General features: G+C 40.1%; 1 protein-coding gene across 3 annotated transcripts in view; it reads left to right on the plus strand.

Moving 5' to 3' along the window:
* Window positions 1-26986, plus strand: part of MAPRE2 (microtubule associated protein RP/EB family member 2) — a 101498-nt gene that overhangs the window by 70856 nt on the left and 3656 nt on the right. For all 3 annotated transcript variants that reach the window (XM_027638947.1, XM_027638946.1, XM_027638948.1), the window contains 4 exons: window positions 4249-4394; window positions 6319-6532; window positions 17826-17965; window positions 22428-22586. In XM_027638947.1, the coding sequence (XP_027494748.1) occupies window positions 4249-4394; window positions 6319-6532; window positions 17826-17965; window positions 22428-22586 (659 nt within the window). The remainder of the gene's footprint in view (window positions 1-4248; window positions 4395-6318; window positions 6533-17825; window positions 17966-22427; window positions 22587-26986) is intronic.

Genomic DNA, 26986 nt, shown 5'->3' on the forward strand with positions numbered 1-26986 from the left:
TTTATTGTTTCTACTAAATATTTATTGGCATAATAAGTTCTAACTATAGTATATTAAAAGCAGTTAGTTTGCAAATAATTTTTTTCATTTATAAATATATAAACATCAATGCTAAAGAAAATCAAGGGTGTAATCTTGGTTTCAGATCAGAGGTTTACTGAGCAGTAAAAATTTGTTGCAAATAGGACTCTCCTGTCTTCATTGTTACCTCCTTTAATTTCTTTTTTCTTTAAATAGTCAGAAGCAGAAGTATTTTTAATTATCAAGAAAATACTTCTTTTGTTTATGGATTCGTCAACCTCCAGATGGTTGAGGAGAGAGGAGAAAAATCAGAAATCTATAATGATGTAGAGTACGTGTGCTTCAGAGCATATTAAGCCAGTGTGGACAGTCTGGGAAAGTAACATAGAAGCAGGGAAAAAGAAGTATAGGACTAAAGCTAAAATTAGTTCAGCATTGCTTACTGCAAGGGACTGGTGAAAGATTATCTACAACTCTGAAAATGCTGTAAAATATTCTGCTTTTATAGACTTGTTAGTAATTTTCAGCTTTACCACTGTATGTGGCAAAATTCTGGAAGTTTAATAGCTTTAAATAACCACCTTTGCAATTCTCAGTTTGTTCTTTTGTATCTGAATTCTCCCCCAGCATCCCTTCACCTCCTCTGGCAGCTGCCTGGATACCATCCCCTCCCTCCACTTGCTGCCTGCTCTGCCCAGAGCCGGGGATGCCCTGCAAACACCTGCAAAGCCTGTGATGCTGCAGGGCTCTTTCTGCTCACTAATGGGGCTAAAAATAGCGACTGCTTGGGGGGGGTTTCAGCACAGCGGTGTTTGCAGGCTTGTTTTGGTCTGGCCTGTGAATATCTTCTGTAAATAATGGCTGCATCAATATTCTAGATCAAAACGCAAAAGGACTTTTAGCCGTGATTCTAAATTGCTTGTTAGCTAATAATGGATAATAGGTTTTTACTGTTGATCCCTTTTCTGTAGTGCCTCCAGCTGTAGTTTTCATCTTTCATTTGAGTAGATGTTAAATTATTCCTGTTTGTATGTATGTGCATGTTCATGCATATAAAAGTTTTTTGGTCACAGAGATAGATTTACTGTGAGAGCCATTCTGGGCAGGTAATGTGTTTTCAGCTTCTCTGTACAGATTTGCTAAGGTTTAGGGGATTTGGGTTTGGTTTTTTTTTTTTTTTTTTTTGTGGGGGGGGGGGGGGTGGGGGGGGGGGGTTTTATTTTTTTTCCCAGAAAATGTAGGGAAGTTTTTTAATATTGAATGAATATAGTAGCATAATCCTTTTGTTTGTATAAATTATGCAAGAGGTATGTCACAAGCCATAATGTCTCTACTGTCGTTTTCTTTGTATTCCATTACAAATATTCTTTTCTCATGCACCTGCCTTGAAACGTCAGTTGTATAGTAAATTGGATAGGCCTGAGGTGGTGTCCCATATGCAGAGGGCTACACAAACACACTCTGTCTGTAGGGTAAATGCCTTACAATCTTGCATCACTTAAGTAGGGCTGCTCTTTCTGCTGCCTCAAGGAAATCTCAGCAGTGGGCAGTGTAGAAAGTAGCGTCCCCATTCTGTTGTGCTGATGTTTCCCATTTAAATGCAATCAGACAGCTACAAGCTTTAGGGAGTAAAATTTTAATTATAAATAAATGCCTATATAATATTAAATACATACATAACCTCCATGCCCAAAATCAGGTAGTTCCAGCTGACTGTAACGATATTTTACTTTCTCCTGTTGCTGTGGTAGGCAGGTCTGTGCCTTTTTGGAGTCACGAAGAATTTCCTCTCTTTGTAGTTTAGTGTTTAGTTCAGTCCATGTTGGTGTGTTGCCCTGCTCTTCAGGAAGGAGCGTTTTAATGAATTGTGTTTGCCAATGTAATAAAATCCTCCTGTTGGGGAAACAACCCAGCAGCCAGCTGCTGCAGTGTTGTGTCAGAGAACAGGTCTGTGTTGCCATGTGGATGCTGTCCAGTGTTTTCTGCCCTTGAGTGTTGTGCAGACCCAGGACCACCTCCTGGCTGGCAAAGGCACAGAAGCGACTGCCAGCATGATGGGAAGAAAACACAAGGAAATACCGTAACTGGAGAGACTATCTAAAGGCATGCAGAAGGAATTTGCATTACCAGCAGAAGGAGAAAAATCTCATGTGAACACTTTGGGCTTCTAGTTTTCTAAAAGGATCTAGATGAAAGGTTGTGCAGTGCATTTTTAAGGCCTCCAGGCAATTACTTAGATATCAGAGTAAAGCTTATAATTGGGGTATGGGGAGGATGAAAGTACAGAGTTAGGAACAAATTCAATTTATAACCTTAAATGATTGCATAATAATCCTTTTCCATTAAATTAAACAGTAATAAGTGTAATTGAGCCATGCTTTATCTGTATATCTGTGCTTTTAATTGTAATGTAATTTTTCCATTGCCATGTATTTACCAGTTCTCTCGCTAAGGATGAGTTCTGAATTAATAATTGTGTTTATATAGTTTTCAATAAGAAGATGCAAATTTATTGTCTGATGCTTGTAACTTGCCGGAAGGCTCATTTTCCTTTGGGGAATGTTTTACTTTGATTTCTAATCATATTAGGACCACTGCAAACAGCTAAGCACAAGGTGTCCTTGGAAAATCAGATTTTTTAATAACCATTTTCCCCAAAAACCTAGGCAATGTGAAGAGATTTTTTTTTTTTTTTAATGGCAGTAGTTTTTAGCACTAAAGCTTGATCTTGGTAAGTCCCTTAGCAAAATTTGTATCGGTAGTTTTGAGAACATTTTTGGACCCTACTCTTAAACTCTGCCTCTCTTTGGGAAGTTGTGAGCTCTGTAACTCTTCATATGATGGCTGACTGAATACAGAGGATGAGAACTATCTCATGCTTAAAGTTGGTCCTGTCAAAACATATGCATAGTGGAGAAAAATGACTTAAAGTTCAAGTTATTGTTGGCTCTCCTGTAAAACTGGGCAAGCCAGGTGTCTGCTTTGTTAATTTGGTTTCTGTGTGAACACTCAGAATTGTTTTTTGATAAAAGTCGTTGTTGATACTGGGCTGAACTGTTAGGTGAGATCTGGACACTTGTTTGTCAAAACTGATCTACACTAAATGCACAACAGTCCTTTTTGTAGAAGTGAAATTGAACTTGTCAGGGGTAATGGGGCAGTCATTTCCCTGCCCTGTATGCTCAAGCACAGGAGCTGGATCCTCTACAGCCCTCTACTCCAGAAGTGAAGCTTCCTGAATCTTTGCTGAGTATAAAGCATTTTGTAGAAAACTCTTCTGAAGAAGAACAGAAATTGTTTTTCCTCTGATTTCCTCAAACGTTTTCATCCTTGATTTCTAAACACTGGAGTGTGTCAACATTAGACTTACTTAGCAAATGACAGTAGCAGGATGCTGTAGGAGGAAACACCCATACAAGAAATGCTGTCTTTATTAGCTGTACTCAGTATGCTGGTTAGAAATTTTTCCATATACTTGCTGCTGTGTGCAGGTTTAATTATACATACACATGCCTACCCTCTAGTATGTGAGTTGAGAGCATTCTCAAAGTTGAACTTAGAAACCTTACTGTTTTGAGTGAGAGCTAAAGCTGGCAGCCCAGCTTTGTAATCTATGGGTGGGCTATGTTAAAGTCGGCTTATTTAGATGCTTATCTCAGGGGATGAAAATCAGTAGGGGTATTCGTTTTAGAGGGGTGGCAACTGGCTAGTATGTTTTAACAACCTGGAACTTTGCAGTTAATATTTTTTAAATCATGGTTTGATATAATCTTAAATGATTGCCTTGGACTTGGTTGGCATTTGGCTACAAGTCCCAGAAGAAAGATGACCTTGGCTTGTTTGAATATAGGGGACTGTGAGGACTGAGGAAGCTTATTAAGAGATTCTCATTTTCACTGTGATCTTCTCATTGTATGGACAATCCTGCTGCGTATAGTGACTCCCAAGAACATCCATTTTACTTTGTGTTAGTCATGGTGATTCCTCAGATGCTACACAACAGGGCATCGTGTGTTCAGATTGAGTGGAAAAGAACGACTTTAATATGTCACACTGCTCGGTATACATTAGATAAGGAGATCTTGGGTGCATAGTGTTAGGTTGAATTACAGCAGGGACTTTTCAGCACTGTTGCTTTCTGCTCATGCTTTCTGCTAATGACATTAAACACCATTTGGTCTTAGCTGGGTGCATCTGGATTAATGTCAATGCATTCTCTTGTTGTAGGAGCAGCTTACTGCCAGTTCATGGACATGTTGTTCCCAGGGTGCATTAGCTTGAAGAAAGTAAAGTTTCAAGCAAAGCTGGAGCATGAGTACATTCACAACTTCAAACTTCTGCAGGCATCATTTAAAAGAATGAATGTGGATAAGGTAGGCATTCCGTATTTGTATTTCAATCACTACATGTTTCAAAAGTTGTATAAATTGGATAAAATTAATAGGGGAAGCAAACTTCAAAATACTTGAAAGTTCATTTTTTCAACATTTTCTGGAGTTACAAGTTATATGTGAAGACATCCTTGACCTTTCATCTTCTCAAAAGGGTGTTTAGCCATGAACAAAGAAGTTTGGCATGGTCCATTTAGGTACAAATTGAAAATTGAGTCCATGTTTCTGCTGAGGAATTGTGCAACCTAACTCATTATATCTTAATATCAAAGACCCTTTTGCTGAAACTCCATGTGTTGGAAATTCCTTTCATCAGCAAATCTTAATTTTTAGATACAGTAAAATTACCAGTGACCTGAATTTCCAACAAAGTAACTTAGAAATATGCTGTTCTTGTAAGTATTCCATGTTTCGTGTCCAAAGCAGAGTTTAAGGAATTCAAATTATTTAAAAGCTGGAATAATTTACCCAGTGATTTAATAGTTTGGGCAGCACATGTGATCCTGTTAAAAATGGAAGTCTCTGAGAAAATTGTTATGTTCAGCCATATGGTATTTGGTTTATGCTTGAATGTGAGAGTTTGATAGACTCACCAGTATAAATTACTGTGTTGGTAAAAACAGATAATGGAAGTTATGTTGTCATTCTTACAGTTCTACACTGATGCACTACCTGAATACCCTTCTAAGATTCTGCTCTGGCTTTTAGTGTTGCCTTATTCTGAAATTTAAACAGTCTTAACAGAAAGTCCCTTAAGACTTTTATAAAGCACTGGAAAACCCTTGTTCCATGAAATGTTATGGATGCTTCTATTTACAGTGCGATTTGCTAGTGAAACATTGGGAAGTCTAATGTATTGAACATTGTCAATTTTTCTGTAGGGAGCAAACTTAACTATACCTTCTCAGTGCGAAATTAAGATAGAAATGGAACAACATGGAAGGACATGCAAAATGCTGTGTTAATTCTTGTAGATTTGTACAATGCTGTACAGTTGGCTTAACCTTGAAGAAGAAATGAAAACTGCAAAGGGTTTAGGTAGTCTTTTCCAGCTGAAAATTGAATGCATTTAAGAGGTATTAATATCCATCTGACTTGGTCTTTATTCAGCTGCATGAATTAAGCAAAGCAGGGCAGCTCTCCTGCAGTTGTAGTCCTTGTCTGCCCACAGTGTCTGGGAACCTTGAGTACTGTAATATTGGCCAAAGACACCTTTTGGAGGTTTCATGTCTGAAAAATTTGCAAGATATGGATATGGAGATATAGTCTTTCCATTGTTCTACTAGAACTTTATAGACATTTTAGTGAACTTCTGCATGTCCACAAACTGTTCTATGTATAGCTATGTGTGGAATGGAAAAAAATTACAAGGTTAAAACCTCAGGGTTAGTTCAGATGATGAACATGTGCTACCAAAGTGTAGGTTGGTTTCAACTTTACCATGTCTTGGAAAAGCTTCTGGGGTTTGTAGTTCAAACAGTAGGACAGAGAGCAAGAAACTCCTGACTGTACTTTTTGAAGAATTGTTCATTTTTAGTATGTCCAACTGTAGCATGTCCATTAAAACCAGAAATCCCTAGCTGGCTGAATATAGTGTTACTCCCAGAACAATGTCATTCATTATGGCTGTCACTGCAATCAGAAGGGAGTGGAACAGCAGTTACAAAGGCTTACGTACACCTACTGTATAACTACTTCAGAGCCTGGGTCTCTGTTTTATTTTGTTTTCATTTTTTACAAGCACTTGCAAGTTGACCATAATTCCATTTCTTTTAGGAATGAAACAATGGCAGAGGAATATTTGCTGATGCAATTAGTAGATTTTCTTCAAATTAGTGTATATATGTAATGTTTATATTTTAAAATGGTAGTGACAGATTATTGGAACCTTTATTCTACTTTTCAGGTAATTCCTGTGGAAAAACTGGTCAAAGGGCGCTTCCAAGACAACTTAGATTTCATTCAGTGGTTTAAGAAGTTCTTTGATGCTAACTATGATGGGAAGGAGTATGATCCTGTGGAAGCTCGACAAGGCCAAGATGCTCTTCCCCCACCAGATCCTGGTGAACAGATCTTCAACCTGCCCAAAAAGTCTCACCATGCAAACTCTCCAACTGCAGGTATTTTACATTTTTAAAAATTCCATTTCTGTCTCTGAAGGTAATTGTAAGCTGTGGTCTACTTTACATAAATACTGGTTAAAAATGTGTGGGCTAGGCCATTCTTTCTGCCTTGCATTCTTTTTGGCTTAGCATCTTGACACGTCAGAAAGTTAACTTTTTGAGCACTCCAGTTTGGCCCAACCTCACTGTGCCTCCTCCACTGAACACCTTGATGTAAATGATGTGGACTACAGTAATGACAAAGGCATTTAACCTTCTTGTTGGTGAATGTGGTATGTGTAAGTGTATTCAAGAGCATTAAATGGAGTGTGTTTGTCTTTCACACCTCCACTTTTACAGGAAATTGCTAGCACAGGCTGATTTATTTTTTAATTTTTATGGAGAGTAAAATGTTTCCAAATCTTAAGGGCTGACCAGAAGGAAAAAAAATTATTTCTGGTTTATGTGTGTTTATTGTTGGGTATGCTAGTCCTCTTAACTAACAAAGTACAACTATTGCTCCTTCTCAAAGATACCTCAGTCTTCTAACTTTTTATTTTGGGTTTTGCTAGGATAGAGATCACTCTCTTCATAGGAGATTGTATGGTGCTAAGTTTTGGATTGATAAGACTTGGATGTTTAATTATTGCTGATCAGTATTTACAGTTTCAAGGCCTTTTCAGTTTCTCACACTGCCTTGCTAGCAAGCAGGCAGGTGGTGCACAAGAAATTTGGAAGGGGCAGAGCCAGGACAGCTGACCCCAACAGACCAAATGGATAATGCATTCCACATGGCATCGTGCTCAGCAAGAAAAACTGGAGGAAGAAGGAGAAAAGTGGGGAGGGATGTTTGGAGTTACACCGTTTTTCTTGCAAAGTCACCATTATGGGTGATGGAGTGTGGCATTCCTGGAGATGGCTTAGTTCCTGCCTGCCCATGGGACATAGTGAATGAATTGTTTGCATGGCTTTTGCTTTACCTGTTAAACTGTCTTTATCTCAACCCATGCATTTTCTCACTTTTGCCCTTCTGATTCTCTCCCCAGTCTCACTGCAGGGGACAGTGATAGAGCAGCTGTAGGGGCTCAGCTGGCTACTGGGCTTAAACCACAACAGTGCTTCTGGAACAGGCTAAAGGACTAAACCTGATCTTTGGTGTTTATGTAATATTGGTATGACTAAGGACTAAGCAGGTCCCATTTTTGTTAACTAAGTGAACAGGAGAGCAGCTAATATTAAAAAAAAACAACTCACTGAACAAGTGTTACTGGGGTTGATGGTCTATAGGCACACAGGTTTGTGCGTGCAGAAACACACATGCACACACACTTAATTCCTTTATTGGTTTGTCCTGGATTTATACTAACCCATTCCTCAAATAAGGATTAATATTTAGTTGGTTTTAAATCTGTGACCTGCCTTCTCATGGGCTCGGATATGCACCAGTGGCAAAGGGAAGGGGCGGGTGTGAGGCACCCTCAGTTTTAGGCTGGCTTATGCTCTGGAGTCATACCCAGATTTCAGCGTTCTGCTCTGATCACTCCTGACGTCAAAGTGGGGCATTCTTGGCCAGCTGCCTTTATCTCATTAGTGCTTCCAGGAAATGGAGCACCTAATAGCAGCCAGCGCTGCTCTGAGCTTCTAAAGCTTGTTTACATCTTTGTTTTGCACCGTCTTGTGCCTGAACCTCTGAATTTCAGGGCCTGGCACACTCTAATTTCCCATGTAATGTCTTGCACTCCCTTTGAAAACAAAACCCAAGTGCTAACGTCAAGGTGTTGTCCAGTTGAGAAATTGGAAAAGACACTTTTATTAAACACAGACTTATTAATTCTTTGTACAGATGGTCTGTTTTTACCAAAGTCACAAATATGTCATCCAAATTAAAGCTGTGGAGGTGACAATCCTACAGAAATTGAATAGCTACTGGAGTGGAACCAGCCAGCTGATATGGAGGATAATACAGTGTTGTGTTGTGTTGTTGGTTGTACTGAAGAGCATGTCCCATGCCTTCCCAGCCTTTGTATGGAGTAGGACAACTGAGATAGTGTGATGAGTTTTGGTAAGATCCTGTGGCTGTGAGAGTTAGCTTCTTCATCGAAAGATTCCTTCATTATTATTTTCCGTATTGTCCAGAAATGTGAGAGGGAGGACACTAGTTTAATTTCTGATCTGAGGATGGGGATATAGACAATACATAATGCTGAGTGAAATGAGATTTCCAGTTTTTCTTGCTGCTTGTGTTTCGGAACAGGACTAATTCATTTAGGTGTCAGTCATTCATAGGTTTCCTGATTTCAGGGTGAGCGCATTTTCATTTCACTGATGTATTGTGCTTTTGAGCCTCACCTCACTGCATCAGGTGACCTGGTTGTTTGACAGGATGAGAGCCCTTACTGGGTGCCTGTTGACAGAGAACACACTGGGAGGAGTTCTGTATGCATCTGCCAACTTGTGTGTGCCTCATCTCAGGCCATTTCAGAGTAAATTGAAATGATGTGGGAGCAAGTTCTGAGTAGTTGGAAAATCACCATGAAAGATGTGCTTCTGTACCTCCATCTTGTGCACATGCACAAGGAGTATTCTTTACAGTTGTTATAAGAGCCATAATATGCAGCCCAGGACGCAGTTGGCTTTCTGGGCTGCAAGCACACGTTATTGGGTCATGTTGAGCTTTTCATCGACCCGCACCCCCAAGTCCTTCTCCTCAGCACTGCTTTTAATCCCTTCCCTAACCAGCCTGTATTTTTGCTTGGGATTGCTCCAGCCCAGGTGTAAGACTCGGCCTTGTTGAATTTCATAAGGTTCACATGGGCCCACTTCTCAAGCTTGTCAAGGTCCTTCTGGGTGGCATCCCTTTCTTCCAGTGTGTTGACCACACAGCTTGGTGTCATTTTTAATTTGTGTTATTTGCTCTATATTAACACTGAAGCTTTGAAGTCTTAGTACTGCCTTGTTTCAGTTCATTAGCAAAACAAAATGAAGCAATAGTGAGAGAAAATAACCCAGAAGATCTTTCAGCATAATCCAAAAGTTTTTAAACAGTGCGTAGTAGACATGCCTGAATGTATGCATCTGTTGTTTGGTGTCAAGAGCAAGTAGATATGTGGGTACTCGTTCATAATATATTTTGGGGTTTGGCAGACTTTAAAATATTGTAAATTGATCAAATGTATACATTTCTAAAGGAATAATTATTTAGCTACTAGTAATTTTCATATGCATTTCAGATGATTCCTGTTGTTTCATGTAATAACTCTTCCAGTGCCCTTTGACTGAGTTTTCAATTTGAGTGATTTAAGAGATACTGATCTTGTTAACTCTTTATAACTGCTTTATGACACTGTGTTCTAACACTGTATTTTCAGAGGTAGACTTAAGATATGTCTTTCAGTTAGTAAGTGGTCAAATCCCTAAAGACTGCTCTGAAAACTTACTCTAAAAGGTACTGGCATGAGTTAAAATTATTTTTGGTATTTAGTTAGGCACTAAGGCTTGACAGGACCCCATGGTATCAGGTGCTTTCTGTACCTGTACGTGGATATTTACCTGTATCTCTACAAATGCATAGTGTGGTCTTTATTTAATTCGAAAAAAAATGCTTTTAAAACAAGGCAAAACTCGAGAAATCTGAAAATGCACTGGGGTTTGTGTTAACTGGGAGTAGGCCAGCAGCCGTAACCCTTCCTCTTCCAAAGGTGATCCTACTGGGGAGTTAGCGCAGGTCAAGGATAATGCAGCTCGGAAATGGAAGCATAAATAGGTCCCTACGACTAATCTGCTGTGCCACCCTCGTGTTGCCTCGTCCCTTCCATCACACAGAGCCGATTTGTGGCCGAGCTAACGGTGGTAGCGTGGGTGGGTGGGTTTGGTAACGTGTAGAAGTCTGCTTCTAGAAAGAATAAGAGCAGCAAGGATTCACCAGGTAAATGCAGCTCCCTGCTGGGGGAATTAGGGTGTTTTCCTCCTTCAAGGAGCAGAGCCAGCAGCACAGAGCACTGCTGTAGGCTCTCTGCCAGCAGCACCACAGCTGCTTTGAGATATAATGCCATCTGCCAGCCCTGAGCCGACTTTCGATCTCCAGCAGCCTCCGCTCTTCTCTAATGCAGTGGTAAACAGCCTACAGATGTACAGTCAAAATTATGGTACAGGATTAAAATATTAGGGCACTGTTGTTTGTGCCAGTTCTAATGTTCCCTGCGGGAAACAGCGGAAAAAGCCTCATCTGGTCAAAATTGAAAATACTGATCAGGTTATCAGGATTTTAGCTTAGTGTCTTATGTAAGTATTCCTGTATGTCAGAGCAGATCTCCATGGAGCACTCTTTTGTGTGTGGGTATGGGGTGTCAAAAATACACGTGGAAAAGACAGCTTAATAAAATTAATTATTTACATGTAAGCTAAAAATGTGAGAGGTTCTTAGATCTAAAAGCTGTTAGATTTTTTTAGTTTGAAATATTCAGTGAGAGCAGGATGACTAAAGCAGAGCTGGAAAATACTGGAGGATCACATGAGGGCTAAAAATACTCACACTATGACAGGGAAAATAACCAGGGCAGAATGAACTGTTTGTGCATGAATGCTTTATATATAATGTGCCATCGAAGAGCCAATTGCAAAAGAAAAATAATGATTTTCTGTAGGGAAATAGTATATCCTGCTGTGGCAGATATGCTAGGAATTAATTTTGAGGGATAAAAATGCTCAACAAAACCAGTCTATTTTAGTAGCTGATACAATTAGGACACCTGGGAGACTAGAGAACTCCTTCTAATGCTCTTTTTTTATTTTTTTTTATTTTGCTTTCCACCAAGACTTTCTACCTTCTCCCCAGGTGTCAGGCAGTTGGTGTTGGTGATGGCAACGTCTGCCTGCAGTGATGGGGTACTCCAGGACAGCGTGGCTGAGCTGCAGGGCGACAAACTGAAAACCTTCTCATGCCTAGTTCATACAAGGCCAAGGAATTGTACTAACTGATGGGAACAGCATGTGCAGTGACAGTGCTGGTCTGGGAGGTAGAGGAAAATGTCTCAGCTGTAATACAGACACACCTCCCCTGCCAGCATGAGGAGAATTTAATTTTTAAACCCACTGAGCTCGAGAATTTAGACCACAAGGCAATGCTGCTTGCAGTGCAGGAGCTAGGGCCTTTTTTCTAAAAAGATGATTGTGTTTGGAAAAGCAGTGGTGAAAAGGCTCTTAATTTTCAGTGTACTGTGGGTATGGTTTGAGTGCTTATGTTGCTCAAATTTTTGCATGATCTTTCATTTTTCAATATGCATTTCTTTGCAGATTTTACTTTAGATTTTCATTTTGAGACTGCTTTTTCCTTGTAGCTAAGCAGACAGTGGGATTTTAGAAAATGCAGGGTTTTAAGAGCATTTCAAATTTTAAATTGTTATTACTCTTTTTAGGCTATGTGGAATGGTTTCATCCACTGCAGATGAATGCTTGCATGCTTGAAGATGTTTCTAGAGAAAATAGGGGTTCCAGTTGAGAACAATTAGTAGTTGCCTTTAAAATGTTGGTTATTTCAAACCGAGAGTAATGTCTTCATTTATGATGGGCAAGACCCTTTGGTTAGTTCCCATCTATCAAATCTTATATTAAAGACAAACCAAGGGAGTCATGCCATCAACAAAACTTTTTCATCCAACAGGTAGACTCCCTTGTATGTTCTTCCTTGGATAGTTCTGTTGAAATTGTAAAAGTTTCAAGTAATCATACACACTTCTCTTTGCCAGCTGTCTTACAGTGAGGATCAATGTAGAGTCTGTACTGTAGCCAGAGGCAGTGGAGATTTGGAGAGCTGAGGGGACAGAAAGGTCCTGCCACCCAAGGGAAGGTAGTACCACAAAATAATTAGGCAGCTGCACCACAGAGTGTTGGGATTCTGAAAATCAAGTCAGATTTTGTCTGAGGTTGTTTAATTCCTATTAAGCATCATTTGTCATCACTTATGCCAGTAAGCATCCCTAAATTGAGCAGTTCCTTGCATCCTGGTGTAGCTGCAACAATAAGTGTGTGTGAATATTAATTCATCTGCTGTTCTCACTCATTTGGTTTAAGCGGGTGGAGAGTTTTTCTTTTGCTTGTGAAGAAATTACTAGCTCTGTAGCCTCTTGTTGGGTTTGATTTTTCTCCTGTGGCATGAGTCAGGAATATTCACTTTATGAAATCCTTTAATTTGACTAAAATAGACTGTGAGTGACTCCTAAATTCCACTGGAGCAGTACTCGTGTGGTCTCAGCCAAGTCTTGTGCTTGCTCAGGGCTTCCATGGCTTTCCACACTGTCCGCATGCACGTCCACACTGTATTCATGCATGTTTTCTTTAAAATTTTACATAAATATTTTACAGTGTATTAATTACTCATGTAGCTTCAAGGAGGATTTCTGCCTGAACATTCAAGTAGGTTTCTTGACTGCAAGACTGCTCTTGTGATGCAGAGAGACCTGGAATGTGCAGCCTAACTTTGTTGTACCCAAACCCTGCACAGTGCCAACATCCACTGTTTTAAATTGCAGAAGTTTACATCTGTTCGTAAAACAGGTCTTTACCAGAAAGAACAGTGAAGCTGAAACTGCAGGGGGATACATACTAGTAATTGTTTCTGGAGTACCACAGGTAGAAATCTGTAATGCATTCCAAAGCTGGTTCATTTTAACTTGAGTATAAGAACAAAATAATTTGTCTTTCATCTGTGAATTTACTTTTCTCATCTCTGCTAGTGTTATATGGGCAGATACAAATAAGTTATCCAGGTGCTAATTGAAGCAACTGTGATACTGTTTAGAAAAAAATTGTAGTTTGAACTCTGCTTTGACCTAAAATCAGAGCATGCTGTCACAGAAGTTCTTACAGAACAGTGAAGGTGGGAAGACACCTCTGAGATTGTCCAGTCAAACCCCTCTTCTGAAAGCAGAGTCACCTAGAGCTGGTTGCCCAGGACCATATCCAGATGCATTTTGAGTATCTCCAGGGTTGGAAACCCCCTGGCCTCTCTGGGTAGCTTGTGCCAGTATTTGATAGCCCTCAGAGTGAAGAAGTTTCTTCTTATGTTTAAGTGGAATTTCTTGTATTTTGTTTTGAGCCCGTTGCCTCCCATCCTTTGGGGATTACTGAAAGGAACACTGAAGTGTTTCCATCTTCTTTGCACCCTCTCTCCAGGTGTAGATAGGATCCCCCTGAAGCTTCTCTTCTCCAGGCTGAACAGTCCCAGCTCTCTGACTTTCCTCATATGTGAGGCGCCCAGTCCCTTAGTTATCTTTGTGGGCCTTTGTTGGACTGTCTCTGGTTCATCCATGTCTGTCCTGTTCTGAGGAGACCTCAACTGAACCCAGCACTCTTGATGTGCATCAGCAGTGCTGACTGAAGAAGGAGAATTAGCCTGCTGGCAATGCTCTTCCCAATGCAGCCCAGGAGGCTGTTGGCCTTCCTTGCTGCAAGGGTACCTTGCTGGTTTATGCTCAATTTAGTGCCCACCAGGATGCCCAAATCCTTTTCTGCCCAAGTTGCTTTCCAGTCTGTTGGCTGCCAGGATGTTCTGGGTCAAGGGGTGATTCCTCTCCAGGGCAAGGCTTGGCATTTCTTCTTGAACATCAGCAGTAAACTTGAAAAGGAGTTGGTAGTGGGAAACATTTATGGTGCTGTTTACAATGCAGTTCTTTCACTGGTCAGTGAAAAGAGCTGGTTATTGGATATTTTTAAAATAAAATATCTGTATAAAATTTTGTACTTCCTCAGAATATTTAAGTGGGTTATATATAAATATTGTCATAGAAGATATGATGTTGGAAAGCATTTAAACTGCTTGGATTGTATAGTCCCTCTGAGCAATGCATTAGAAACTGTTCCATGATTGCACTAATTGACTGCAAAACCATTGCTCAACAGCAAGTCATTAAGAAAGATCTACCAAGATCTTTCATCTCTTGTTTAGATATCTGGCTGTGGCAAGTACTTAGCACTACTCTACCAGCCAACATCCTTTAATTCTTATATGAAATTAAGCTTTAACTAGAATGGGAGGCTTACCTCTGGGCTGATTCTTAAACTGATGTTTCAGAATAAATGTGCAGTAAAGCTTTTTTTTCCTCCAGGAAATTTTAAATTAGAAATCCGTAAGCATTCTCTGTTGCAATTAAGTTCTATCCAGCTGTTGCTGATACCATCAAGTATCTACTTAGCCGGTCTTTATCTGTGTGACTGAAATTGGAATATCACGTTCATGTAAGATCCTGAGCTGCAAAGCAAAAGTGGATTTCTTTTGACTTGTGTGGACGTCATAAAGCTCAGTAACACTTTGCTGTAGAAATTCAAAAGGCTTTGTTGTTTTCAAAGGAGGGCAGAGTACAATGCAGTGTATCGGTGCTATCCAGCCCTCGCTGTCCGCAGGCAGTGGGAGTGTGGGTTTGCTCTGCATGCTCTGGGAGGGCCCCTCAGCTGCTAATTAGAGAGAATACCTGGGGATTAAAAGTTTGTGCCTGCTCTGTCCTCAGCTGTCTCTGATGGTTAAAAAGAGGTGTGCACTTAATGATTTGGCTTTCTGTGATCAGTACTACAGTCTGCAAAGAACTGTCTCGCTTGGCAGGGCCATCGAGCGTGAAAGGGAGCAATATGCCAGTCCTGCACAACACATGTTGCTTAGGTCTTGCACCATGACTCCCCAGGAGAAATGGTGAAAAGCTGACAGGCCAAAGGATGCTGCCCTAGAAGAGCTGAAGAGCTTCTCCAGTGCTTATGTGCAGGTAGAACAAGGGTAGTTGGTAGAGGGGGGGATCTGCATTTACCAGCCAAGGTTTCACATCTGAAGGGCCATAGCTTGTTTTAAAGCATTTACTTTTCAGTTGATACCCTGAACTGCATCTTATGAGTGTAGAACACAGTAAGAAGTAAATAATCGATTCTTTGGTTTAGTATACATAAATTTTATTTTAAGTGTTGTACAGGTGTGTGTTGCAGTTGTGTGTGATACAAATACTCATGAAACAACTTGTGACCCAATTAGAATGCTAAGAGTCAAAGTGATTTTATTTCACATGTGTTTTTCACTCATATTTGACATTAGTTTTCTTGTTTATCTGCTAATCCAAACGAATTATTTTTCTGGCTCTGAGAACATCTTAGCAATCCTGCTCTGAAGCAGCTGACTTTTAGTTGGGCTGAACCTAGAAAACATTGAAGGCAGGGTACTAAAGTTTAGGCAATTTCGTAAAGAAAGAAATAGCACCAAAAGATTCTGGCATTTTTAATGTTTTTCCACAGACGATTTATTCCTTGCTGATCTAAGTACAGTGTGAAAATGTTTTATTTCTGACATATGTACAACACTGAATTTTCCCAAGTTTATTGAGTCTGTGTGCTATAGCTGAAATCTGCTAGAGAAGAGTTTGTGTATACAATTAGACATGGAAGCTATTGGAGTCACCAATTTCTAAAAGAAACAAAACAAAACCCAAGAACAACAAACAAACAAAACCCACAAAAAAATCCCACCAAGATACTTTTCTTTTTCTTTTCTTATCTGCCTTATATAAAAGAGCATAGAAAAGGAGGATGGGCATCTCGCACAGAAGTGTTTACATGTTAACTGAATTATCAAGTTGTTTGTGTTCCGTTGGCATTACATGACCCAGTTAATACAGAGTTATCCTTTAGGGTGGGAGGAGATGCCTGTTACAGAGGGAAGCCTGTGACTAAATCAGGAAAGCTTAAGCAAGCTTGATTAAATAACCCATTGCTGCTCTCCTTTCCCATCGCTTTTCAGCTCCTCCCGTGAACTGCTGTCACAGTTCTCAGGTCAGTGAGACTGTGACCTCCACAGTCTGGTCATATGGACAACACCACAAAATGTGTCTCTCCCTCTCCCTGCCTCCTTATTTCTTCCTAGTAATGCCTTTTTGTGCTACATTTGTTTTACAATTAATTTCTTTATTAAAGCATTGTCTGACACTGGTGATACATCATGGAAATGACAACTTAGAACAATTTGTAGTGTGCCATAAATCAAGTAATTGTATGGGAGGAGCAGCTGGCTAGGAGGTGTGTGGTAGAAAGTGGCTGCAAATTTCTCTGGAATTGGTGAACTGCAACAAACTCAGAGCTCAGCTGTGCTTGCTGGATTAGGGCTGTCTCTTGTGTGGCCCAGGCTTCAGAGTCAACATCATTTGATGGTGGAGGATGGGTTGGAGCCTGTCAGCACATTTGGACAACTGTACTTTGCTATTTGTAGGAAACAGTGATAAAGATGGGTGCTGCTGATCAGGACTTCTGATTCACGTCTGCTTCATAAATCAAATCAAATAGGTCTGAGGGAGGCTGGGTTTGTGTTCTGTCTTCTTAACCAAACCAGTTTCTGTACCAGATGTCTGTCCGCTACATCTCAAATTTATTCCTGGTTGGAGGGAATAACGAAAAGGCTGAGTCAGAGTACAGTGCTTATGGGAACTGAGGCAAGGGGGACGGCTGTGAGCCAGGCACTCATGTACTGGGCTGAGCGACTAAATCAAACAGCCAGTGTCGAGGAGGTGAAAGATGGAGAGGCAGAGCAAGGCGTGAGGAGCTGACCATGAGGTTCCTGTGAAGGCACTGCAAACCCTTGCACACAACTGTTCCTCTGCTTGGGCATTTGTGTGCTACAGTCATTGGGAAAAAGAGTATCTGTATGCACTTGTTAATTGCCATTTTTGCTGGTGAAGATGTTGCTCCGTATTCTTGCAGATTTGCAGTGCAAGTAATTAAAAAGAAATAGGAAAACCTAAGCAGATCAAAACTCATCTTTTGGTCACTGTGGCCAACTGTGAGTTCGCCAATTCTGTGTGCTCTGTCTGAATCTCAATGCCCTTGTCTCAGGGATGGTTTACATTTGAGAATGAAGAAAGCACAGAGGCAGTTTAACTGAGTTTGTTTCAGTTCTGTCTTTCTCCACGGAACTTGAGGGACAGGAACTTGAGGGATAGCTGCATACACTAAGTAATGGACTGGGAGAATGGTCTCTTAATGGCGCATTGTTTTGAAGCTGAAAGCTGCTCAGAGCTAAGCGAACTCTATATTCTTGGTTTGATGTTTGTTTATTTTGATTTTAGAGTTAGTTCACTCTCAGTAGCAAACTCAGACTGCTAGGAAATGTGGTTTTTCCTTTCTCAAGGTATAGCAGCACCAGAACTTCCTCCACTTCCTCCTTGAAGTAAGAGAGAGAATGGCTGGCTGTAAAATGAATTCTTTTGTTGAAGTACCAGGTTAATAGGAATGCATTTATCATAGAGATCAATCTTGGTTGATTGATTTATTGATTTATTGTGGTTTTCAGGTGCTGCTAAATCCAGTCCAGCTTCTAAACCAGGATCAACACCTTCTCGCCCATCTTCAGCAAAAAAAGCTGCACCCAGCAGCTCAGCATCCAAATCAGATAAAGATTTGGAAACTCAAGTCATACAGCTCAGCGAACAGGTAAATTTGCTCTGGGCACAAAATTAGATGCATCAATGTCACAGGCAGGCATGAAATCTAATACTGTCCTCTGCTGAATGATGCTCTCCAGAATTATGAAGGGATAAAAGTGGAAATAGCTCAGCTGGAAAGAGAAAGAAAGATTTATTGTTAAAAATAAGATCTGGGAGAGATTACTGGTGTTTACCATTATTTTAAAAAAAATATCTTAGGAGTGACAGCTAAGTCTTGCTGAAGTATGATAATTTTATTATGTGTTGAAATATATCTTTTATTTCACTTGGATGGGAAAAATACCAATAGTGTCTTTGCTCTTGTGTATTGCAAATGAAATAAATCATTTAACATGTCATTGTGGAGAAGACAAGCCCGTTTGTAATACTGAGATGTTAAGAGATTTGCAGATGAATTGACACTAGGTCATTGCACTCTGCATTCTGAAAGGAAGGCATTAAGAAGGTAATATGCCATTTTCATTTAAAAATGTGACCTCCTTTTGTGAGAATACTTAGGTATATTATAAATAATATTCTGCAGTCTAGTTAATAAAGCTTCAGAATTTCTTTATTGTTAGGAATGTAAGAGCTTCATTTTTGTTTATGCTCTGGAGTGTTACACCTCTCTTATTCCTAGACATGCAAGAGTGTCTGCACTGAACATGAATAAATACCTGCATCTGGCTCAAGACTGTGCTGTCAGAATGCTGTATATGCCGCTAGTATAAATGGGGCCTGATGCCTGTGTTTGTCCTGGATGAGGGAAAATGGAAAGGAAAAAAACTTATTATAGCATTTGAGCTGCCTGCAGCTGCATTCAGGAAATAGTTGTTATTCTGGGTCATGTATAATTTCCCACAATTAAGGGCGTTTCAGTTTCAGATTTTCACTGACCTGAACAGCAAAGATTTCAGTTTGTTGGGGCACTGTTTGCAAGTTCTTGGTTAATGTTATGTGGATGGATAGGCACATCCCAAACACGGCATACTGCAGATTCTGGGTATCATTCCAAGCAGCAGGGAGCACAACAGTGTCCACCAGCCTTCCCAATGGGCTCTAGATTGTTGCTGTAACAGAAGAGTTTTTAAATGTTGCACAAGAAATGGATGTTTATATTTTTCATGGAATCCTTTTTTCTTTAATCGCTGTCGAGTGGAGTTCAAACGTCAGCTTAATGCAACTTAAACCGTGACATCTGTTCTCAGAAGTCAGAATGTGTTTGCTTCAGGAGGAAGAGTTGGTTGGGATCTGAGCACCATAAAAATATTTGATCTTTACTGAAATAGACATTCACTATCACATCCACTGCTAACAGATTCCTAGCATGTTCCATGTGTGAAAACCTTAAGCTTTATATACAAATAACCCTGAAGGAAAAGTGATAATTTCCCCCATCACAAAAGAGGAGAAGAAATTCTGAGGATTTGAAAAGTTGATGCTTTTATAGCTAGTTTTTAAGAGACATCTAGCTGGAGTAGTCTGGAAGGCTTTTTTTTTAATGTTGACAACATTCGGTATCTCATTTCCCACTAATGGATACTTGTGCACCCTTGGCATATAACATGAGCCAAAAACGTTATGCTGCAAAGCAGCTCTGAGCCAAGTTTTCCCGACCCCCCATCTGAACATGCTGGAAGAGCCAAATTACCTGGTTTTTACCACTCTCCAGCAGTTGTGAAGATGAGGGCAGCAGCCGCTTTTACCCAGTTTCTGTCTTTATTAGGAGTAAGAAGTGTTGAATTGTGTCTTGGATATCAGATTCCTATGTGGCTGTAGGAGTCTTTTTTCAGACCTTTCATGGATAGTAGCTAAGGGAGATTGAATTATCTGAACTTCCATGCGATTTGTAGTGGAAAATTTTAATTAGTGGGGATGTCTGTACACTGTTTTACCATAGCATAGCTTAATGAGCTATTTGCAATAATTGTAAGCTGTCCCTAACATTTACTAGTTTAATGACTCCCAACAATCTTAAAGTTTCTCTTAAAATTATCTTTGATCTGTGCTAGTAAATTAAACACTTCCAAGGAATGTCACTTTGCACTGGAACTTGATTACCCATAGCATTAAAATACTGAACTGGTCCCTGCTGTGTCTTTGGTCTGTGCCAACTAGCACTCTCCGAATGAGTGTCTCCGTGTATCTGAGGAGACAACACAAACCAGGGGCCATTACATACAGAGAAAGGGACCTTTACATATGGAGAATGGTCCCATGAACCATTAACTGTATGTAGGTAGACACGAAGTTTCTGAGAACAGCACCATCTTGGCTGTGTGCCTACAGTTGTGCTTTGTCTCCAACCTGGTTCTGCAGCCCTGTGAGTATTCATGTTATTAATAAGTGCCATCAGAGAAAAGACCAGTTATTGAGAACTGCTGCCTTTGCACCCATTAACTGGGTTGCAGAGGGGTCCTTTTGGTCCAGAAGCGGAGCGTGGGAATTGATGTGTGCTGTTCCTACAGTATCAGCCTTTTGACATGTTCATGGAAGGAAAAAGTAGGATGTGATGTGCTAAATATCTGAAGAAATATGAATTCATGTGAATTCATGTGGCACAGACAGGTATCTGATATGTAACTGAAGAAAAGCATATCTGGTTTGGTTATAACAGTGTTTATACTGTAGCTAATTAACACTGTGTATGCATAATTTAATGGTTTTGTTTCTTTAAAAAGAGCAAATGTGATAGAATGAAAAATGGGGAAAATGTCTTCATAGTAAATAGGTCAGAAAAGGGAGATGGTCTGAGCTATTAGCTGCCAGTTTTTCAGCTGAAGTTCATTGTTTTCCCAAGCTCTAGGAAGCACAGAAGAAGAGATCTGGAAGCAGTTACATTCTTGTTTTATCTGGGTTCAGGCATTGCTCTCAAGCAGTATGCTGTGGCAATCCAGAAGGCATATCCTAAGTGTGAGGTCTTCATCTATAGACCGGAATATTGTAAACTCCTGTTCCATTTTGCTATTCCTACTTTTGTGAAAAAAACAGTTAATTTAAGGTTGCCTCATCATTATATCCATCATGGATTCAAACTGTCAAAGGAAGATTTGGATGTGACACTTAAGACAGCTGGTCAGAAATGGATTAGTACATAAATGAGATGCTCTGTGATCCTGCTCTGGTAACAGGTCAGTTCTGCTGCTTGGTGCCTTTGAGAGTGCAAACAAAGGTCAGAAAAAGGCATCACTAGCTCAGCAGTTATGGAAAAAACCCCCGATAGGATTTAGTAGGCTGTCAAAGCATTGTTTGAACTCTGCTGGTATTTTTACTAGTGAAGGAAATAAATTATCTTGCAGTGGAACTGGCAGCACAGAACTTTCTATTAAATTGCATCAGTTCACTGAAATGTAGTCTGATACGATTTATTTAGCATGTTTTATTTAGAAAATAATTTGTATAATTGCAGACTTTAAAGTGCTAATTTGGCTGTAATTGGATGTGATTGGGGTCAGTGTGTTTACTATAGACAGCTTCGTCTGTGATTATATCTGTTGGTTCTTACACTGCTGTTCTCCAAATTTGTGAGCCACTTACACATTATCCTGACTGTGTATAACCTGCTAGACAAAAATTTATATGTTATGCTCCCACAAAATTGTTCTTTTTTAAATATATATGTGTGTATGTATATATATGTAAAAAAATATATTGCAACATCTGTCATGATTTATATGAAGCCTAATCATTAACAGCTGCATTGCCCATAAATGATTTGCAGCAGTCCTAGTGGTGAAATTGAGGCTGACAGTATAGCTTGAAGATTCTCATGAACAACAAGGCTGCGAAGTAAAAGGTACTTAGCATTTCAGAGAGAATTTGTTGATAGAAACAGCGCATCAGTCAGAGCAGAAAGTCCATGGTGCAGCCAGTCATGGCACCAGAATGCCAAAATGCAGGTCTGTAACAGTATGGTAAGTGGGGAGGCAGAACAGGAGAGGTGGCCAACCAGCACAGCAGAACTCACATTTGTAACTAGAGGACATTTTAATTTCCTAACTAGACCAATTCCCTTTGTGAGCTTTTCTGCTAATTCTCTGTATTTTTAGGCAAGAAGATATTGTAGGTTTCCCAACAACTACACATTAATACAGGCAAAACAATGCAAGTACTGAGCTGCAAGTTTTATTAATTACCATTACGTGACACTTTTGGCAGCCTTGTTAGGAGACAAGGCTGAAGTAGCCCTGATTTCTGAACTGCTGCCTTGGGCTTCAGTATAAAAGGGCACTGAGAAAACTGACCTTTAAGGATCAAGGTTAAGATGTATCCAAGAGGCATAATGGGGGAGCCCAATTTTCTGTTCTCTCTATGGTTCAATCTAGCACTTCAGAAAAAAAGTGGACTTCATTTTAAGCTATACCATTGAATATGTATGTAAGATTGTTTAGCATGCATAATTTTAGACCGAGTTGTTTTGTCTGTAGTGCACCTCAAAACTGATGCATCATGTCTTGGTTTATACACAGGTACATTCGTTAAAACTTGCACTTGAAGGCGTGGAGAAGGAAAGGGATTTCTACTTTGGCAAATTAAGGGAGATTGAACTTCTCTGCCAGGAACACGGGGGAGAGAATAATGATCTTGTCAATCGGCTAATGGAAGTCCTTTATGCTTCAGAAGAACATGTAAGTTCAAGCTTAATGTTTTTCATTTCAACAAAAAAGCTTAATTTCATAAAAAATTATTGGTACAGTATTGAGTCATGTACTATATTTAGGTCAGCAGAAGTGTAGCAGCTAGGATTTCCATGACTTCTCCCCTCAAAAAGGAAGTTTGCATTTGCAAACTTTTCAGCTTGGGGAAAGGATTCCTTTTCCCTGCTTTTCAGTGTAGGTTTTGTATTCTGGGCTTGCTGATGTTGATCTGAAAGGGGGAGGGTCTGTGTCACAATTATAAATTGACTTCATATGGTTCTGAGCCTCAATTTTGTTTTTTCATCTTCCCCCTGTTTGCATAAATTCTTTTACTTGTGTTCTTTAATGTGTTGAAAATCACAGAAATTCTGGCAGAGGTGCTTTCAGTGTCTACAGCTGCGAACCTTCTCTAGCCCATGTGGCAGTGTTGGAATATGTATGGTACAGGTTGCCAAGTACATGATTATATCTACAGAGATAATGCTCTTTAGCATTTTTTATCCTCTTGCTATAGGCAAAATTCTTCCTTGTGCAAACGCAATAATCCTCTATTAGCAAAATTTCAGAAATGTATTGTCTGGAAGATTAAGCAAGAATGTCATTGCATCTTAGACTTAGTGTTGTGGACACTGAACAAAGCAAGAAGCAGCAAAGGGTGCTGGTTAAATTCCTCTGAGACATTCAGGGATAATGATTCAGTGAAGATTTAGCTGAACTACTCCCATTCATGTTAACTAAATCTCTGTATGGATTGTACTGACAATTGACCCTTCATCCTTCAGTGGATGATGACTTTGGCTCCAGAGTGTATAAGCATCAACTTAATCTCTTGGCAACACTGTGGCACCATAGGCTGTCTTATATCTGTTTCCAGAAAGCTGTTGCAGCAGTAGTCAACTGACTTAAAATTTTATATCAGTAGTGCAGAAGGAACTACTAATTCATGTGCTTTTCTAAAAAAGACTGATGTAGAGCATTATTGTTTGAAAGTTAGGTGCAAGAGGGCCACAGACTTGCTGCTGACAGGGGCCACTGCTTAGATGAGAAGTGACAGGGGAAAGAGGATGTGTTAAGTGGTGCAGGGCAAGTGCTAGAGAGAAAAAGGAGGAGGAAACCATTATTTTCACAGGAATAAACAATAAGACAAACTTGCCAGGCATATGATAACAGGGTGAAAGTGTTACATATATATGGTGACCAGAGAAAATGTCTTCTGGATTCAAGAACAGTGATTTATTTATAAAGCAAAGCCATAAAAATCCCTCTTCTCCCCATACCCCTGCCACATCTGTCTGTCTGTTGGCTTAAATAGCAAAGTGATTCCACAAGGAATGCATTTGTTGCTTTTCTTCCTGCAGTTTTCCTTACTGGCGAACACATTACAAAATTTTCTACAAAGTTTTCTACAATAACTTCAGTCCATATCCTAGTGTTTTATCTGCTTCTTCTCTCCAAGCCATTCTCTGTTGCAGTCATCATCTCTGCCTGCATATGAGCTACATACAACAACTGTGCCTTTATCTAAAAATGTGATTGCAGTTGGGAGACTGGGTATGTCACTTCAGCAGGAGAGCACTCTGTTTCAGAGAGGAGTACAGAGGCCATTCCTCACACAATTTTTTTTTATCTTTTGGTGGAAGATTTGGTCTCCTCAGCTTAGCAGATGGACTGTAATTTGCTGTGGAAGGACCCCAATGCATTAGCACTAAATCAAAGACTGGTTTGGTCCTGATTCAGATCCTACCTACTTTTTAGGTTGGGACCTTACTCTCTCACTGTCCTGCTTTGCCTTTCAGATCTGTTTTGGGGGGTTTTTTCTCTCTCTCTCTGTAATGAATTTGACCCAAGATAAATTCTTCATCTTGCATAATTTTGCAGGTTAATCCCTTGGTAGCAGCAGTTTGTCCTTCCCAGTTTCCAGCATGAGGCTGTTGTGTGAATTGTGTGTAGAATTATTCAGAATGCAAGTATAGAGCATAGTCCCTATAAAAAGCATTCTCCAGAGGTTTGATTGTTGTAGTATTGCATTGAAGAGATTTTTACCAGATTCATGTCTTGGAATGGGGAGTGGGGCAATTATTTTTTTCAGAATTCCGATTCATAGTGTATTTTCAATCATGTCACTTCATAAGCTTCTGTTTTGCTTCATTCACTAAGGGCTAAATTTTTAAGACTGATCAATTCCTTTTTTTTTGTCTTGTCAGTTTTGGTGAGTTTGAGCAGCACAAATATCAATCCGTTTGGGTTCCTTGTCCATAGAGGCTCCCTTTTCTTTTTTCTCTGTTACAGTTCTGTTTTAAACCTCATCGTTGTCTCTGCTTACCCAAGAGGGATGTAGTATCTTCTACTGTCACTTAACATTTGGCTGATCAGTCCGTAATCCACTGTAATTTTTAATTACAGATTGCTCATTTGTAATCTTACTTCTTCATCAAAAACATCAAACTTGACAGAGAACAGTGCTAAAAAGGCTACATTTGGTTGGTGAGAAGATGTGGCTCCTAATTCTTATGTTACGACTGCTATAGACAGTGTCAAGATCTCAGTGTGTAAAGCATTTGGTCTTATGGTATTACAGTAGGAGAGCTTCAGACTGATGGACAAGAAGAGGCTATATGTGTAGGTATGAAACATACAGACGTGGATCTTGGCATAAAGCAGAAACTTGGGAAAGCTTTTGCTTTCCTACATGAACTGTTCTGGTTCAGTTCATGTAGAATTTGGGTGAATTGCTCACGTTTGATATCTCAGTTTCCCAGAGCAATTGCTCAAAATGCAGTTGGCTTGGTAACTTTCTGCTCTAGCAGCTACTCCTCTGCTGCTACTTTAGGAAAAAGACCCAATCTCCCCAACACCTGGTTTTCATAGTCTAGCTCTTCAATGTACAGGCACACCTGAGTAGTTTGAGGCAGATGGATTTAAGGGTCAAAAAGGAGCACCTCTCAGCATGGGTGACAGAGATGACCATGGTCATGTGGCTCAAGCCAGAAATAAATGCTCTAAATAGATCTTCTACTACTTTCCTTATTAGGGGATGCTATTCAAGGAGATTCCACAGTCCCAAAGTAACTGGGCATGGTGACTCTTGTCTTTCCCATTTCATGTATTTGTACAAGCTATACATACTGAGAAGCATGTATCCCAGGTCTCAGAATGACTTCTGAGGGAGTCAGTCACATAAGATTCGCTATTTCCATCAAAGGTAGACCTGGCAAGAGAGGAACCACCACTCCTCTTCAGAGCTGTGGAGTAGATTCCCAAGCCAATTCCCATGGTTAGAGGCTTTTCCTATTGTATGAATGAAAAGGGAGCATGTATATGTGACCTATGAAGTCCACATGAGTGGGCTTTTCTAATAGGGGTATCACATAAACTGGGCGTACAGAGAGTCTGTGCAACATATGCATTCCAGAGCAGATCACCTCAACACATAAGGAGGGTCAGGATAGATGGGGTTAAGGTAACATTGGCTCATTAAACAAGCTTCAGTTTTCTCACCCCACAAGGCAGGGCCATGTTCTCACAGCTGTCAGCTCCTCTCTGTGCTACTCTGTTCTCTGCAAGTCCCTCACCCTTGCAGCCCGTCACAGAAGTTGCAGTTTTTAGGTATTGTGCACAAAGCTGTTTTGACATGATATACCTACTGTATGTAATAAGGGCATCATTCCCCCCGGGGGGCCAAAAGGTGCTAAACTTGTCCTGACCAATATGTGACTTCTACCTGAAAATGGCACCTGAGTGATAGAGAGCTTGCTTTCAGTTGGAATTGGCCTGTTTCTGTTCGTGGCAAACAGCTGACTATTTCCATTGTATCAGCAACTATTAGGAGCCTTATTCTCCTGCTCTTGCCCTTTAGAAATACAAATATGTTATTGCCAGAAGCGAATTTGCTTATTTCATAAGCTGCTCTGGACTATTGTGGAAAAAGTCAAATCATGGCCTCACTTTTCTTTTGATTTTTGCCTCAAATTTGAAAACTTAGCAGTATCAATGTGTTCAATTTTGTTGTTCAAGCCACTTGCTTCTAACGAAATTGCTGGGAGCCAGGAGAGTTCTGCACAGGTACTGGACTGCGGATGCACTTGAATGGCAGCTCAGTGTCTTGGAAAAGTGTTTTCCTTCAGAGCTCCCAACAGCAGAGTGGTACTAATGCAGGGTAGAGTGTATGCGAGAGGGATCTTTTCAGTGAACCGTGCTGTGGAAAAATGGACACCACTTGAGAGGAAAGCTGTAAATGCAGCTGTGCTTAATGGGAATCCAGAAGGGATGCTTCAAGGGTCAACCAGACTTTTTGAACTCAGATAACATCCAGGTCAACTCAGGATACTAGGTCTGTTGTCTCTAACTTGGAAGTTGTTTCGAACTGGTATCACCTTGAGTTGGATTTGTCT

This window comes from Corapipo altera, unplaced genomic scaffold (genome assembly GCF_003945725.1).
Source record: "Corapipo altera isolate COAL_440 unplaced genomic scaffold, ASM394572v1 49, whole genome shotgun sequence".
Classification (NCBI taxonomy): domain Eukaryota; kingdom Metazoa; phylum Chordata; class Aves; order Passeriformes; family Pipridae; genus Corapipo; species Corapipo altera.